The sequence below is a fragment of the Salvelinus namaycush genome, unplaced genomic scaffold (assembly GCF_016432855.1).
Source record: "Salvelinus namaycush isolate Seneca unplaced genomic scaffold, SaNama_1.0 Scaffold448, whole genome shotgun sequence".
Classification (NCBI taxonomy): Eukaryota; Metazoa; Chordata; class Actinopteri; order Salmoniformes; family Salmonidae; genus Salvelinus; species Salvelinus namaycush.
Genome location: NW_024061140.1, coordinates 55,073 through 72,718, shown reverse-complemented (window position 1 = coordinate 72,718; position 17,646 = coordinate 55,073). Strand labels below are relative to the sequence as shown.

Here is a 17,646-nt window from a genome sequence, read left to right as displayed (position 1 = left end):
GAGCTCCATATTATATTATCAGAGAGCTCCATATTCTATTATGACTATCAGAGAGCTCCATATTCTATTATCAGAGAGCTCCATATTCTATTATGACTATCAGAGAGCTCCATATTATATTATGACTATCAGAGAGCTCCATAATCTATTATCAGAGAGCTCCATAATCTATTATCAGAGAGCTCCATATTCTATTATCAGAGAGCTCCATATTATATTATCTACTCCAGCACCCCCCCCCCCCCCCCCCCTCTAATTCTCTCTCTCGCCTTTCTCTCTCTCTGGGTTTCTGTATATCACTTTGTGACATCGGCTGATGTAAAATGGCTTTATAAATCAATTTGATTGATATAAAGTTTGTTTGAAATTCGTACTAAAAATCAGAACTAATCAATCAACATATTTCTTTCTTTGTAAACGTGTTAATATAATTTTATTTAATAGAAGAAAAAAAATACATTCCCCCAGCTAGGTTTACCCACTCCAGTCAGCAGATGGCGATATGTGTCTCTCAGGCGATGTTTCTAGTGTGACGTATAATCTAGTGGACGGAACGCTTCTTCAACAACTGCAGCCACCTCGGTAGCTCGCTAGCCAACAAAGTCGGAACATTCAAGTTCTTTAGACAATTTCGTGGTTTATTTGCCACTATGATTTCAACATACTTATGTGGAAACAACTAGCTACCCCATTTAATTTCATATTGACGTTGTTGTCAGTCAGCTAGCTGGCTGGTTTAGTTAGCACTAGTTTAGCTAGCATCCCCAACCATGAGTTTACCAAGCTACTCTCTTCCTGCTAAAGAAGACGTTTGGAGGACGGAGAAAGGAACTCCCGTGAAAGATGAGGAGGCTGTTACCGTTAAAAAAGAAGTTAAGGGCGAGGCTGTTACGGTGAAAGATGAGGAAGACGCGTTCAATGTGAAAGAGGAGTCTGTTTCAGTGAAAGAAGAGGACGAGGAGGTTACTGTCACAGTGAAAGAAGAGGATTACGATTTTGGAGTGGAGGAGGAAGATAAGGAGATTACTGTCACATTGGAGGAGGAAGAGGGGGAGACTGAAGATTTGATTACCACCAGTGAGTACTGTCTTAAACAGGAACACAAACTCTGCAGTTGTTGAACTAATGTGTGACAACAACAAAAAAAGGGCACTACACTTGGATATGTTTTTCAGTACTGTAGGAATTGTTAAAGACGTCCTCCGTTGACTTTTGAACTTTTCCTGTTGAAAAGCGATATATAAATACACTAAAGAACAACATAGTGTTTTTTTTTAAAGACACAACTGCAAACTTCAAGACACAATGTCACCAGCTAGAACTCCAGGCAGCGTTCTGCACTCTCCCTACAGATTTCAGCCGTTAGCTTAGCCCGGCGACTGGCTCATATGAACTACAATCAAGAAGCGCGTGTTACAACCTGGTCTCAGAAGGGGAAGGGTTAGCTAACATGCTAAGTAGTTGCAAACTAGCTAAAAAAAAATAGTAAGTAGTTCAAACGTAGCTAATTAGCTAAAAATGCTAAAGTTATCCATGTTGAGATTCGAGTTCGCAACCATTGGGTTGCTAGACGTTCGTGTTATATGCTCACTCACCCACACCAGTCAACCACCGTACCTCCAATTTTGCCTTAAGTAGTCATCTGTAACCATACCAAACATATCATACTAATTTCAGTGTCCTGGATGTACATGTACTATGTTACGTCTAGTCTATGAGACCAGGCGGTGTGTGTTTAGAAAGTTAATCATTGCTGGCGATAAGGCTTTCGAAACAGCAATAAATACTTACTGTAGCAGTTACAGATCCATACAGCTATTGAGCCTCCATCCTATAAACTACACTGTAGCAGTTACAGATCCATACAGCTATTGAGCCTCCATCCTACTAAACTACACTGTAGCAGTTACAGATCCATACAGCTATTGAGCCTCCATCCTACTAAACTACACTGTAGCAGTTACAGATCCATACAGCTATGGAGCCTCCATCCTACTAAACTACACTGTAGCAGTTACAGATCCATACAGATATGGAGCCTCCATCCTACTAAACTACACTGTAGCAGTTACAGATCCATACAGGTATGGAGCCTCCATCCTACTAAACTACACTGTAGCAGTTACAGATCCATACAGATATGGAGCCTTCATCCTACTAAACTACACTAGCAGTTACAGATCCATACAGCTATGGAGCCTCCATCCTACTAAACTACACTGTAGCAGATCCATACAGCTATGGAGCCTCCATCCTACTAAACTACACTGTAGCAGTTACAGATCCATACAGCTATTGAGCCTCCATCCTACTAAACTACACTGTAGCAGTTACAGATCCATACAGCTATGGAGCCTCCATCCTACTAAACTACACTGTAGCAGTTACAGATCCATACAGATATGGAGCCTCCATCCTACTAAACTACACTGTAGCAGTTACAGATCCATACAGGTATGGAGCCTCCATCCTACTAAACTACACTGTAGCAGTTACAGATCCATACAGATATGGAGCCTTCATCCTACTAAACTACACTAGCAGTTACAGATCCATACAGCTATGGAGCCTCCATCCTACTAAACTACACTGTAGCAGATCCATACAGCTATGGAGCCTCCATCCTACTAAACTACACTGTTGTAGTTACAGATCCATACAGCTATGGAGCCTCCATCCTACTAAACTACACTGTAGCAGATCCATACAGCTATGGAGCCTCCATCCTACTAAACTACACTGTAGCAGTTACAGATCCATACAGCTATGGAGCCTCCATCCTACTAAACTACACTGTAGCAGATCCATACAGCTATGGAGCCTCCATCCTACTAAACTACACTGTAGCAGATCCATACAGGTATGGAGCCTCCATCCTACTAAACTACACTGTAGCAGTTACAGATCCATACAGATATGGAGCCTCCATCCTACTAAACTACACTGTTGTAGTTACAGATCCATACAGCTATGGAGCCTCCATCCTACTAAACTACACTGTAGCAGATCCATACAGCTATGGAGCCTCCATCCTACTAAACTACACTGTAGCAGTTACAGATCCATACAGCTATGGAGCCTCCATCCAACTAAACTACACTGTAGCAGTTACAGATCCATACAGATATGGAGCCTCCATCCTACTAAACTACACTGTAGCAGTTACAGATCCATACAGATATGGAGCCTCCATCCTACTAAACTACACTGTTGTAGTTACAGATCCATACAGCTATGGAGCCTCCATCCTACTAAACTACACTGTTGTAGTTACAGATCCATACAGCTATGGAGCCTCCATCCTACTAAACTACACTGTAGCAGTTACAGATCCATACAGATATGGAGCCTCCATCCTACTAAACTACACTGTAGCAGTTACAGATCCATACAGCTATGGAGCCTCCATCCTACTAAACTACACTGTAGCAGTTACAGATCCATACAGCTATGGAGCCTCCATCCTACTAAACTAGTCTTCGCTACACCTCCTGAGTTAGACTTAGGCCTCTTGTCTTCCATTGGGGTTCTGTAAACACTGTAACATGGCCCTGTGGGAACACTGACTAGATGTTGACCGATTATGATTTTTCGATGTTGTAGTGACTGGTTGTATTGATGTTGTAGTGATGTTGTAGTGACTGGATGTAGTGATGTTGTAGTGACTGGTTGTAGTGATGTTGTAGTGACTGGATGTAGTGATGTTGTAGTGACTGGATGTAGTGATGTTGTAGTGACTGGTCGTAGTGACTGGATGTAGTGATGTTGTAGTGACTGGTGGTAGTGATGTTGTAGTGATGTTGTAGTGACTGGATGTAGTGATGTTGTAGTGATGTTGTAGTGACTGGATGTAGTGATGTTGTAGTGACTGGATGTAGTGATGTTGTAGTGACTGGATGTAGTGATGTTGTAGTGACTGGTTGTAGTGATGTTGTAGTGACTGGATGTAGTGATGTTGTAGTGATGTTGTAGTGATGTTGTAGTGACTGGATGTAGTGATGTTGTAGTGACTGGATGTAGTGATGTTGTAGTGACTGGTTGTAGTGATGCTGTAGTGACTGGTTGTAGTGATGTTGTAGTGACTGGATGTAGTGATGTTGTAGTGACTGGATGTAGTGACTGGTTGTAGTGATGTTGTAGTGACTGGATATAGTGATGTTGTGTGACTGGATGTAGTGATGTTGTAGTGATGTTGTAGTGACTGGATGTAGTGATGTTGTAGTGACTGGTTGTAGTGATGTTGTAGTGACTGGTTGTAGTGATGTTGTAGTGACTGGATGTAGTGATGTTGTAGTGATATTGTAGTGACTGGTCGTAGTGATGTTGTAGTGACTGGATGTAGTGACTGGATGTAGTGATGTTGTAGTGACTGGATGTAGTGATGTTGTAGTGACTGGATGTAGTGATGTTGTAGTGACTGGTTGTAGTGATGTTGTAGTGACTGGTCGTAGTGATGTTGTAGTGACTGGTCGTAGTGATGTTGTAGTGACTGGTCGTAGTGATGTTGTAGTGACTGGTTGTAGTGATGTTGTAGTGATGCTGTAGTGACTGGATATGGTGATGTTGTAGTGACTGGATGTAGTGACTGGTCGTAGTGATGTTGTAGTGACTGGTTGTAGTGATGTTGTAGTGATGTTGTAGTGACTGGATGTAGTGACTGGTCGTAGTGATGTTGTAGTGACTGGTTGTAGTGATGTTGTAGTGACTGGTCGTAGTGATGTTGTAGTGATGTTGTAGTGACTGGATGTAGTGAATGGATGTATTGATGTTGTAGTGATGTTGTAGTGACTGGATATGGTGATGTTGTAGTGATGTTGTAGTGACTGGATGAATTGATGTTGTAGTGGCTGGTCGTAGTGATGTTGTAGTGATGTTGTAGTGACTGGATGTAGTGATGTTGTATTGATATTGTAGTGACTGGTCGTAGTGATGTTGTAGTGACTGGATGTAGTGATGTTGTAGTGACTGGTCGTAGTGATGTTGTAGTGATGTTGTAGTGACTGGATGTAGTGATGTCGTAGTGATGTTGTAGTGATGTTGTAGTGACTGGATGTAGTGATGTTGTAGTGACTGGATGTAGTGATGTTGTAGTGACTGGATGTAGTGATGTTGTAGTGACTGGATGTAGTGATGTTGTAGTGACTGGTCGTAGTGATGTTGTAGTGACTGGATGTAGTGATGTTGTATTGATATTGTAGTGACTGGTCGTAGTGATGTTGTAGTGACTGGATGTAGTGATGTTGTAGTGATGTTGTAGTGACTGGATGTAGTGATGTTGTAGTGACTGGTCGTAGTGATGTTGTAGTGACTGGATGTAGTGACTGGATGTAGTGATGTTGTAGTGACTGGTCGTAGTGATGTTGTAGTGACTGGATGTAGTGATGTTGTATTGATATTGTAGTGACTGGTCGTAGTGATGTTGTAGTGACTGGATGTAGTGATGTTGTAGTGACTGGTCGTAGTGATGTTGTAGTGACTGGATGTAGTGATGTTGTATTGATATTGTAGTGACTGGTCGTAGTGACTGGTCGTAGTGATGTTGTAGTGACTGGATGTAGTGATGTTGTAGTGACTGGTTGTAGTGATGTCGTAGTGACTGGTCGTAGTGATGTTGTAGTGACTGGATGTAGTGATGTTGTAGTGATGTTGTAGTGACTGGATGTAGTGACTGGATGTAGTGATGTTGTAGTGACTGGATGTAGTGATGTTGTAGTGACTGGATGTAGTGATGTTGTAGTGATGTTATAGTGATGTTGTAGTGACTGGATGTAGTGATGTTGTAGTGACTGGATGTAGTGATGTTGTAGTGACTGGATGTAGTGATGTTATAGTGATGTTGTAGTGACTGGATGTAGTGATGTTGTAGTGACTGGATGTAGTGATGTTGTAGTGACTGGTTGTAGTGATGCTGTAGTGACTGGTTGTAGTGATGTTGTAGTGACTGGATGTAGTGATGTTGTAGTGATGCTGTAGTGACTGGTTGTAGTGATGTTGTAGTGACTGGATATAGTGATGTTGTAGTGACTGGATGTAGTGATGTTGTAGTGACTGGATGTAGTGATGTTGTAGTGATGTTGTAGTGACTGGTCGTAGTGATGTTGTAGTGATGATGTAGTGACTGGATGTAGTGATGTTGTAGTGATGTTGTAGTGACTGGATGTAGTGATGTTGTAGTGACTGGTCGTAGTGATGTTGTAGTGATGTTGTAGTGACTGGATGTAGTGATGTTGTAGTGACTGGTTGTAGTGATGTTGTAGTGACTGGATGTAGTGATGTTGTATTGATATTGTAGTGACTGGTCGTAGTGATGTTGTAGTGACTGGATGTAGTGACTGGATGTAGTGAATGGATGTATTGATGTTGTAGTGATGTTGTAGTACCTGGATATGGTGATGTTGTAGTGATGTTGTAGTGACTGGATGTATTGATGTTGTAGTGGCTGGTCGTAGTGATGTTGTATTGATATTGTAGTGACTGGTCGTAGTGATGTTGTAGTGATGTTGTAGTGACTGGATGTAGTGATGTTGTAGTGATGTTGTAGTGACTGGTCGTAGTGATGTTGTAGTGACTGGATGTAGGGATGTTGTAGTGACTGGTCGTAGTGATGTTGTAGTGATGTTGTAGTGACTGGTTGTAGTGATGTTGTAGTGATGTTGTAGTGACTGGATGTAGTGATGTTGTAGTGACTGGATGTAGTGATGTTGTAGTGACTGGTCGTAGTGATGTTGTAGTGACTGGATGTAGTGATGTTGTATTGATTGTAGTGACTGGTCGTAGTGATGTTGTAGTGTTGTTGTAGTGACTGGTCGTAGTGATGTTGTAGTGACTGGATGTAGTGATGTTGTATTGATATTGTAGTGACTGGTCGTAGTGATGTTGTAGTGACTGGTCGTAGTGACTGGTCGTAGTGACTGGATGTAGTGATGTTGTAGTGATGTTGTAGTGACTGGATGTAGTGATGTTGTAGTGACTGGATGTAGTGATGTTGTAGTGACTGGATGTAGTGATGTTGTAGTGACTGGATGTAGTGATGTTGTAGTGACTGGATGTAGTGATGTTGTAGTGACTGGATGTAGTGATGTTGTAGTGACTGGATGTAGTGATGTTGTAGTGACTGGATGTAGTGATGTTGTAGTGACTGGATGTAGTGATGTTGTAGTGACTGGATGTAGTGATGTTGTAGTGACTGGATGTAGTGATGTTGTAGTGATTGGATGTAGTGATGTTGTAGTGACTGGATGTAGTGATGTTGTAGTGACTGGATGTAGTGATGTTGTAGTGACTGGATGTAGTGATGTTGTAGTGATGTTGTAGTGACTGGATGTATTGATGTTGTAGTGATGTTGTAGTGATGTTGTAGTGACTGGATATGGTGATGTTATAGTGATGTTGTAGTAGTGATGTTTTAGTGACTGGATGTAGTGATGTTGTAGTGATGTTGTAGTGACTGGTCGTAGTGATGTTGTAGTGATGTTGTAGTGACTGGATGTAGTGATGTTATAGTGATGTTGTAGTAGTGATGTTGTAGTGACTGGATGTAGTGACTGGATGTAGTGATGTTGTAGTGATGTCGTAGTGACTGGATGTAGTGACTGTATGTAGTGATGTTGTAGTGACTGGATGTAGTGATGTTGTAGTGATGTTGTAGTGAATGGATGTAGTGATGTTATAGTGATGTTGTAGTGACTGGATGTAGTGATGTCGTAGTGACTGGATGTAGTGATGTTGTAGTGATGTTGTATTGATGTTGTAGTGGTGTTGTAGTGACTGGATGTATTGATGTTGTAGTGACTGGATGTATTGATGTTGTAGTGACTGGTTGTAGTGACTGGTCGTAGTGATGTTGTAGTGACTGGTCGTATTGATGTTGTAGTGACTGGTCGTAGTGACTGGATGTAAAGAATAATAATAATTAAAATTGAACTTTTAACAGGTATTACCTGGGATTATCTAATGGCTATCTACCAATCAGCATCCAGAATCCATATTTACCATATTTACCATATTTACCACAGTTTAATCATGTGGTTTCATTCATGCCTCTCTGTTTAACAAAATAATCTGTTTACCTTTGGCAGGAGATAAACCAGACTCTCACTCTGACAGCGGGAAGAGTCATTCAGGGGATCCAGACCCAGAGATTCCCAAACCAGCGACACACAACTGCTCCCAGTGTGGAAAGAGTTTTAAATGGTTATGTAAGCTCAAAGAGCATGAGAGAACACACACAGGAGAAAAGCTCTTCCAATGCTCCCATTGTGAAAAGAGATTTAACCAGTCATCACATCTGAAAGAGCATGAGAGAATACACACAGGAGAGAAGCCTTTCCAATGCTCCCAGTGTGGAACGAAATTTACACGGTTAAGGCACCTGAAAGAGCATGAGAGGATACACACAGGAGAGAAGCCTTTCCAATGCTCCCAGTGTGGAAAGGGTTTTACACGGTTAGGGAACCTGAAAGAACATGAAATAATACACACGGGAGAGAGGCCTTACCATTGCTCCCAATGTGGAAAGAGTTTTACCCGATTAGGGCACCTAAAAATACATGAGAGAATACATTCTGGAGTAAAGCCTTACCTTTGTTCCCAGTGTGGAAAGAATTTTAGGTGGTTAGAGAACCTGAAGCAGCATGAAAAGACTCACACAGGGGAGAAGCCTTACCATTGCTCTTACTGTGGAAAGGATTTTACCACATTAGGGAATGTAAAAGAGCATGAGATGAAACACACAGGAGAAAAACCTTTCCAATGTTCCAAGTGTGGAAAAAGTTTTACAAATTTAGGAAGTCTGAAAAGGCATGAAGCAATACACACAGGAGAAAAACCCTACAACTGCTCTCAGTGCGGAAAGTGTTTTCCCCAGTTAGGGTATCTGAAAAAACATGAGAAAATACACACTGGAGAGAAGCCTTACCACTGTCCCCACTGTGGAAAGAGTTTTACCCGGATAGGGAGCCTTAAAGAGCATGAGAGGATACATACAGGAGAAAAGCCTTTCCAATGTTTCCAGTGTGGAATGAGTTTTACCCATTTAGTGAGCCTGAAAAATCATGAAGGAATACACACAGGAGTGGAGAAGACCTACCACTGCTCTCAGTGTGGAAAGAGTTTTACCCACTTAGGGAACCTAAACAAACATAAGCGAATACACTCTGGAGAGAAGCCGTACCCCTGTTCCCATTGTGGAAATACTTTTAGATGGTTAGGAGACCTGAAGGAGCATGAGAAGACACACACAGAGGAGAAACCTTACCACTGCTCCTTGTGCGGAAAGGATTTTACCAAGTTAGGGAACCTAAAAGAGCATAAGAAGAAACACACAGGAGAAAAGCCTTACCAATGCTCCCTGTGTGGAAAGACTTTTACCCAGTTAGGGGGCCTGAAATATCACGAGAGGATGCACACAGAAAAAAAGACTTACCACTGCTCTCAGTGTAAAAAGATATTTACCCGGTTAGGGAACCTGGAAAAGCATGAGAGAATACACACACTCAGGTGAGGATACGGCCGTCTATTGATCCCAATGTGGAAAGAGTTTAGTTCAGTTAGGGAACCCGAAAGAGCATGAAACACAAATACAGTAGAGAAGCCTTACTACTGCTCTAATTACGGAATTACATTTTCCCGGTCAGAGGACCTGAAATCACATGACAGAATAGAGGCGGGGATCTGAAATGAGGACATATACGACATCATATTGTGCCGCTTTCCCAGGACGGCCATGGAATACCTGTAGAGATGCACAAGATTGAACTTCACTTTTTACTTTGCCCCGTTAACACTATCAACGTTTCCCACTACTGAAACGGGGAATTATTATTATACTACTATGGGAATTGTGATTGAATCAACCTAATATCAGCCCCCTTTCAATGCAAAACAAATCTAACTATGCAAGACTCTGTGATTTTCTTTATTTTTTTTAGGCAGAGTGCGTCGGAGGAGGATTCTATCGCACTGAAAAGTCAGGTGCGGCAGTGAGTGGATGTGCTTGTTTTGAAATCAAACCATGTAGCTGCGTGATATTATATCCTGGTGTTCTATCTATTCTACACAGTTGTTCATATTTTTTGCTAGTTATTAGCCCAGTCCTAGCTCATTTCTGGTCAGCAACGGGGAGTGATGGCTTCCTACGGGTACATTTCTAGCCATCTTTGAAAAGCAAGTAAGATTAAAAAATATATATCTTAAAGGGAGAGGGTTGTATTTTGAGACAAGCTTGAATAAGCTAAGTGGCCAATAGACAAAGGGTATCATGTTTTTGTCTGACTCTCTGTATTGGTTATAGTATGGGAATAATAATGACTTTTATTTTGAAAAGTGGGTTCTTGCATCATACATTACAACAACATTTTCAGTCACCTACTTGTCTGAAGGCTAAAAAGTCAAGCCCCTGCATGTTTTCAAAAGTCTCATGGAATGGAGGGCCTACATTGAACACCACACATTGACTGCTACTGTAGGCTGAATGATAGAACGGCTATTTCCATGTTAAAATGTTATGGGATGCATTTTCTCCATTGTTTTTGATGATAGACCACTCTGGTAATAGACCATTTAAAATGATATGAGGAGACAGGAGAAAACTCTACCACTGCTCCCAGTGTGAAGTGTTTAATCTAGCTACAGCACCTAAAATCACATGACAGGAAACACAAAGGAGAATCTACCATGGCCCTCTGTGTGGAAAGAGATTTATCCAGTTCAGACATCTAAATAAGCATGAAAGAATACATACACAGAAGGAGAAAACATACCACTGCTCTCATTGTTTTGGAAAGACATTTTCCCAGTCAGAGGACCTGGAATCAAATGATAGAATAGAGATTCTGTGTTCTGACTTGTGTTTTTGACTGAGAATATAGGTTTTTGTTTATGCCACACAAAACCAAATTCTATATATATGAAAGCTTGCTCAAAAATAGGCCTACATTTGTTTGTCATCTCGAGACATGGTCATATCTAAATTTAGATTAAAATTCTGTGTATTTTATTTTGATTATGAATTTAGTGATTGGATACAAGTATAATCCCTTAAATGTTTAAATGTTGTTTATTATGGGCTTTGCCCTTAATTGTTGTTTTGATATTGACAAATGTAAATTATTATTATTAGCTGGATGGAATTTGCCCTTTCTTGATTCTAACCTGAAAACCCCTTGAATTTAGTTGGATTATTTGGATGTTGATAAATATATTTGATTGGATATATGATTTTGATTTTGATAAATACCTTTGATTGGATATATTACAACAAAAAATGTGATTGGATTCATGATTTGGATATTGCAAAATGTACAGTATTAAATAGATGACTATAATGGGCATAAATTAATTATTACCTTGAAGCCACTTGAATTGAGTCGTTTTGTTTCATTGAGATAATTTGTGTAGTATTCATCAAGCTAAATAATACATGTTTTCACTTTTTCATCATGGGGTATTGTGATGTCATTATGGGGTATTGTGATGTCATTATGGGGTATTGTGATGTCATCATGGGGTATTGTGTGTAGATGGGTGAGGGGAAAATATATATTTTTTAATACATTTTGAATTCGGGCTGTAACAATAAAATGTGTAAGAAGTCAAGGAGTATGATTCTGAAGTTCCTGTACTTCTACAGTATGTACTGTCAATAATGTCAGAACCAACTGTATCTCTACACTGCTCCTACATGGTCTACATTAGGTATTGTTACACCATGTAGGAGCAGTGTGGAGTTACGGTGGGGGACTGAAATTATTGACACCCTTCAAGTTTCAAGTTTATTTTATATAGCCCTTCGTACATCAGCTAATATCTCGAAGTGCTGTACAGAAACCCAGCCTAAAACCCCAAACAGCAATCAATGCAGGTGTAGAAGCACAGCGGCTAGGAAAAACTCCCTAGAAAGGCCAAAACCTAGGAAGAAACCTAGAGAGGAACCAGGCTATGAGGGGTGGCCAGTCCTCTTCTGGCTGTGCCGGGTGGAGATTATAACAGAACATGGCCAAGATGTTCAAAATGTTCATAAATGACAAGCATGGTCAAATAATAATCAGGAATAAATGTCAGTTGGCTTTTCATAGCCGATCATTAAGAGTTGAAAACAGCAGGTCTGGGCCAGGTAGGGGTTCCATAACCGCAGGCAGGACAGTTGAAACTGGAACAGCAGCAAGGCCAGGTGGACTGGGGACAGCAAGGAGTCATCATGCCCGGTAGTCCTGACGTATGGTCCTAGGGCTCAGGTCCTCCGAGAGAGAGAAAGAAAGAGAGAAGGAGAGAATTAGAGAGAGCATACTTAAATTCACACAGGACACCGGATAAGACAGGATAAATACGCCAGATATAACCAACTGACCCTAGCCCCCCGACACATAAACTACTGCAGCATAAATACTGGAGGCTGAGACAGGAGGGGTCAGGAGACACTGTGGCCCCATCCGATGATACCCCCGGACAGGGCCAAACAGGAAGGATATAACCCCACCCACTTTGCCAAAGCACAGCCCCCACACCACTAGAGGGATATCTTCAACCACCAACTTACCGTCCTGAAACAAGGCCGAGTATAGCCCACAAAGATCTCCACCACAGCACAAACCAAGGGGGGGCGCCAACCCAGACAGGAAGATCACGTCAGTAACTCAACCCACTCAAGTGACGCACCCCTCCTAGGGACGGCATGAAAGCCGAAAGGCATGAAAACCCTTGATAAAGATGGGCAAAAATGACTGTATAAAATAAGTATTTCAAACAATGAGCTATATGGTCTGTAAAAACATTTTTGGAAAATATATAATTTGATACTAATACAACTGCTCAGAAAATGAGATTTTGTGTAACAAGTAATTGTGCTCCAGCAACCTCCCCTTGGGGGGATAACGACACACAAATAATTTATGAGTTCTAGAACACACTGGGAGGGATCTTAGACCATTCCTCCATACAGAATCCTACCAGATGTTTGATGAGTTCTAGAACACATAGGGATCTTAGACCATTCCTCCATACAGAGTCCTACCAGATGTTTGATGAGTTCTAGAACACACTAGGAGGGTTCTTAGACCATTCCTCCATACAGAGTCCTACCAGATGTTTAATCAGTTCTAGAACACATAGGGTTCTTAGACCATTCCTCCATACAGAGTCCTACCAGATGTTTTATGAGTTCTAGAACACACTGGGAGGGATCTTAGACCATTCCTCCATTCAGAATCCTACCAGATGTTTGATGAGTTCTAGAACACACTGGGAGGGATCTTAGACCATTCCTCCATTCAGAATCCTACCAGATGTTTGATGAGTTCTAGAACACATTGGGAGGGATCTTAGACCATTCCTCCATTCAGAATCCTACCAGATGTTTGATGAGTTCTAGAACACACTGGGAGGGATCTTAGACCATTCCTCCATACAGAATATTTCCAGATCCTTGATATCCTTTGTCTGTGATTATGGACTGCCCTCTTCAATTAAAACCACAGGTTTTCAATGGGTTTCAAGAGAAATGTTGATTTTGTGCCCATTAACCATTTCTTTGTGTATTTTGATGTGCACTTGGGGTTATTGTCTTGCTGGAAGGTCCACTTGCGGCCAAGTTTAAGCCTCCTGGCAGAAGCAACCAGGTTTTGGTACTGGGTAAAAGTTCATGATGCCATTGACCTTAACAAGGGCCCCAGGATCAATGGAAGCAAAATAGCCCCAATAACATCAAATATCCAGCATCAATTTACAACAGGTACGGACGGGGTTCTTTTGTGCTCATGCATTCTCATTTAGACTCTAAACCCGTGTCACGATCGTCTTGCTGTGAGAGAGACCAAGGCGCAGCGTGTGCAAAATACATCTTCTTTATTAAAAGAAGAGAGAAACAAACAAGAAACGAACAACTATAAACGAACTAAACAAAATAACAAAACTGACGACCGTGAAGCTAAACAGACATATAGTGCAGACACAAACACTACACATAGACAATTACCCACAAAACAGCTAAAGCCCATGGCTGCCTTAAATATGGCTCCCAATCAGAGACAACAATAACCAGCTGTCTCTGATTGAGAACCAATTCAGGCAACCATAGACTTTCCTAGACATCTATACTAAACACTAACCCATCTACTCTACTTAATCCCCTAAACCATACAACACCCTAGACAATACAAAAACACACAAACTTCCCCATGTCACACCCTGACCTACCTAAAATAATAATGAAAACAAAGATAACTAAAGCCAGGGTGTGACAACCCGCCAAGGAGCTCTATTTTAATCTATCACTTAGCAACAGATGTAAAGTTTGTTTTAAAGTCTCACTCATTAAAAATCTGAACTAATCAATCAACACATGCTTTTATTTTTAAGTGTTCATTTTATTTAATAGAAAAAAAATAAAACATTCCAACTTCGTTTACCTACTCCAGTCAGCAGATGGCGATGCTGCTACTGTGACGTAAAATCTAGTGGACGGAACGCTTCTTCAACAACTGAAGCCACCTCGGTAGCTCGCTAGCCAACATTGTCAAAACGTTTATGTTCTTTAGACATTTTTGTGGCTTATTTGCGACTGTTTTAAACGCACTTCTGTGGAAACAACTAGTTACCCCATTTCATTTCAAATTGACGTTGTCAGTCAGCTAGCTGACTGGTTAAGTTGGCACTAGTTTAGCTAGCATCCCTGACCATGAGTTTACTAAACTACTCCCCCTGCTAAAGAAGAGGTCTACTGGATGGAGAAAGTAACTATCGTGAAAGAAAAGGCTGTTACTGTCAAAAAAGATGTTCAGGGCGAGGCTGTTACACATTCGCATTTCATCTCTTTCTCTTTACAGTTGTGTTATATTCCCCAGTTTCTGTGTTTTGTGTATGTGTGTAATTTCAGGAAATAGCTTCCTGGATTCCAAAGCAGCTGATTGGTCAGCCCATCACTAATTGGAGATCTGACCCCGCCCTCTCGTCAGGGGATAAAGTCACACCATGGGAGTGTTTAAGCAAGAGGCCTGCGGGCATACATATACCCGTAGTATGTACTCTGTCTATGCACACTAGGTAAGCCCTGGGCGGACCACCCCCTGTATTTTGGTTAGGGCGCCAGGTAACCAGCGGGTAGGCAGGTAAGGTAGGAGAGTGGGAACTTTAACTTTCTTTGCTTTGGTTCCGTCCAGCCCCTTTTCCCCACATGACCGTGTGAAGGAAGAATAAATTCCCTGTAAACGGTAATATTCTCTGTCTCTGTCATCCTCACTCATGAGTTCTAGAACACACTGGGAGGGAACTTAGACCATTCCTCCATACAGAATCCTACCAGATGTTTTATGAGTTCTAGAACACACTGTGAGGGATCTTAGACCATTCCTCCATACAGAATCCTACCAGATGTTAGATGAATTCTAGAACACACTGTGAGGGATCTTAGACCATGCCTCCATACAGAATCCTACCAGATGTTGTGGGTAGGCAGGTAAGGTAGGAGAGGGGGAACTTTAACTTTCTTTGCTTTGGTTCCGTCCAGCCCCTTTTCCCCACATGACCGTGTGAAGGAAGAATTCCCTCCTCCAAGAGGCGTACATAACAGTTGTATTACATTTACATAACAGTTGTATTACATTTACATAACAGTTGTATTACATTTACATTACAGTTGTATTACATTTACATAACATTTGTATTACATTTACATTACAGTTGTATTACATTTACATTACAGTTGTATTACATTTACATAACAGTTGTATTACATTTACATTAGTTACATTAGATGTATTACATTTCCATTAGTTACATTTTATTTACACTACAGTTGTATTACATTAGTTACATTTTATTTACACTACAGTTGTATTACATTAGTTACATTTTATTTACACTACAGTTGTATTACATTAGTTACATTTTATTTACACTACAGTTGTATTACATTAGTTACATTTTATTTACACTACAGTTGTATTACATTAGTTACATTTTATTTACACTACAGTTGTATTACATTAGTTACATTTTATTTACACTACAGATGCATTACATTTACACTACAGTTGTATTTCATTTACACTACAGTTACATTTTATTTACACTACAGTTGTATTACATTAGTTACATTTTATTTCCACTACAGTTATGACATTTCCACTACAGTTGTATTACATTAGTTACATTTTATTTCCACTACAGTTATGACATTTCCACCACAGTTGTTATTATTTAAAGCTGCAATATGTCACTTTTTTGTATTTTTTAAAAATAAATGTTCAAATGCTCCAATAAGTTGCTAGTGGTCAGCCAATGTGATGCAACAGTAACAATATAGCGCTCCTAGCCTGCCTGAGAACCGTTGGATTCACTGCTATTCATTTTCCCAGTCGGGTCTGGTTTTCCAGACAGATTTTGTGGCACGCACAATGCGTGACATGTTTTCAGTCAGTAAGGAGGCGGTCTGATAGCTAGCTAGCTGAGCCCATGGACAACACTTGTCTAGAGGAGATAGCTAGCTAGCTGAGCCCATGGACAACACTTGTCTAGAGGAGATAGTTAGCTAGCTGAGCCCATGGACAACACTTGTCTAGAGGAGATAGTTAGCTAGCTGATAAAGGAGAGCCGCACACTCTAGGAGCTCAGATGCAAAGATATTTAATTACCAACGTTTCGACAGGCAAGCTGTCTTCATCAGGGTACAATCACAGACACTGCGGGATGACTCGTTTATATATAGTGTCAAGACACACAGGTGTCTGTAATCATGGCCAACAGTGGCCTAATATCATTGGTTAATTACTCATATTAAAACGGCATAGAATGAGCAACATACAATTAATACAAATGGATAGCATACGATCATAGACTCACTAAAGACCACACAAGCCTACAAACAACCACAATGGCAAAGTCACAACAAACACAACAATCACAAGAATGGCTTCAGATCAAAGTCCACATTAAGACCGAAGGGAGCAAGGGTCTTTAAATTAAATATCCAAGCAGCCTCTCGTCTTAACAATAAATTATCAAGGTCACCCCCTCTCCTAGGGAGGGTGACATGTTCGATGCCAATATAACGCAAAGATGAAATCGAGTGGCCTGCCTCCAAAAAGTGGGCCGCAACTGGGTAGGTCAAGTTTTTGCACCTAATGGTGCCCATGTCTCTTTGCTTAATAAAGGGTTATCTTTTGTGCCTACGACCCAGTGCAACGACTTTGATGTTAAGGTAGACATGTTTAAGTTTTTTAGAAACATCCGTTTAAGGGAATACTTTAGCTCCCCTGATCCTGATATTTCTATTGAACCTGTATATTGCTCACCTGCACATACTCTGACTCCTTTTAGAGGCAAGAGTTATTTTATACCTCCTACCAATCGCAATCACTCTATCGAGACATATTGTAGACTTGTTGAAAAAGATGTTGCGCAACTCCTTAAGAACAAACAGGAGTCCAAATCTTTCCACAATTTACATAAGGATGAAAAACACGCGTTGCTTGATTTACAATCCGATACCTCAGTCCTTATTCGTCCTGCTGACAAGGGTGGGTCGGTTGTACTTATGGATAGGGCAGCTTATGTAAATGAGTGTCACAGACAGCTGCTTGATAACACCTTTTACAAGAAACTCAGAAGTGATCCCACTTCTCAATTTCAGAATACTATCTTAACTGTCCTAGA

At 40.8% G+C, this 17,646-nt stretch overlaps 1 protein-coding gene across 1 annotated transcript; it reads left to right on the top strand.

The window, feature by feature from the left end:
- Positions 1-594: 594 nt before the first annotated feature.
- On the top strand, positions 595-9,769 carry LOC120041347 (gastrula zinc finger protein XlCGF26.1-like). Its single transcript, XM_038986288.1, has 2 exons — positions 595-1,077; positions 8,079-9,769. Exons 1-2 carry the CDS (start codon positions 771-773, stop codon positions 9,500-9,502), a joined length of 1,731 nt encoding a protein of 576 aa, XP_038842216.1. The 5' UTR covers positions 595-770; the 3' UTR covers positions 9,503-9,769.
- The last annotated feature ends 7,877 nt before the right edge of the window (positions 9,770-17,646 follow it).

Excerpts from the sequence above, each read along its gene's own strand:
- LOC120041347 (XM_038986288.1), top strand. The coding sequence starts at position 771 with ATGAGTTTACCAAGCTACTCTCTTCCTGCTAAAGAAGACGTTTGGAGG. Across the intron at positions 1,078-8,078 it reads TGAAGATTTGATTACCACCA|GAGATAAACCAGACTCTCAC; the intron begins GTGAGTACTGTC and ends TACCTTTGGCAG.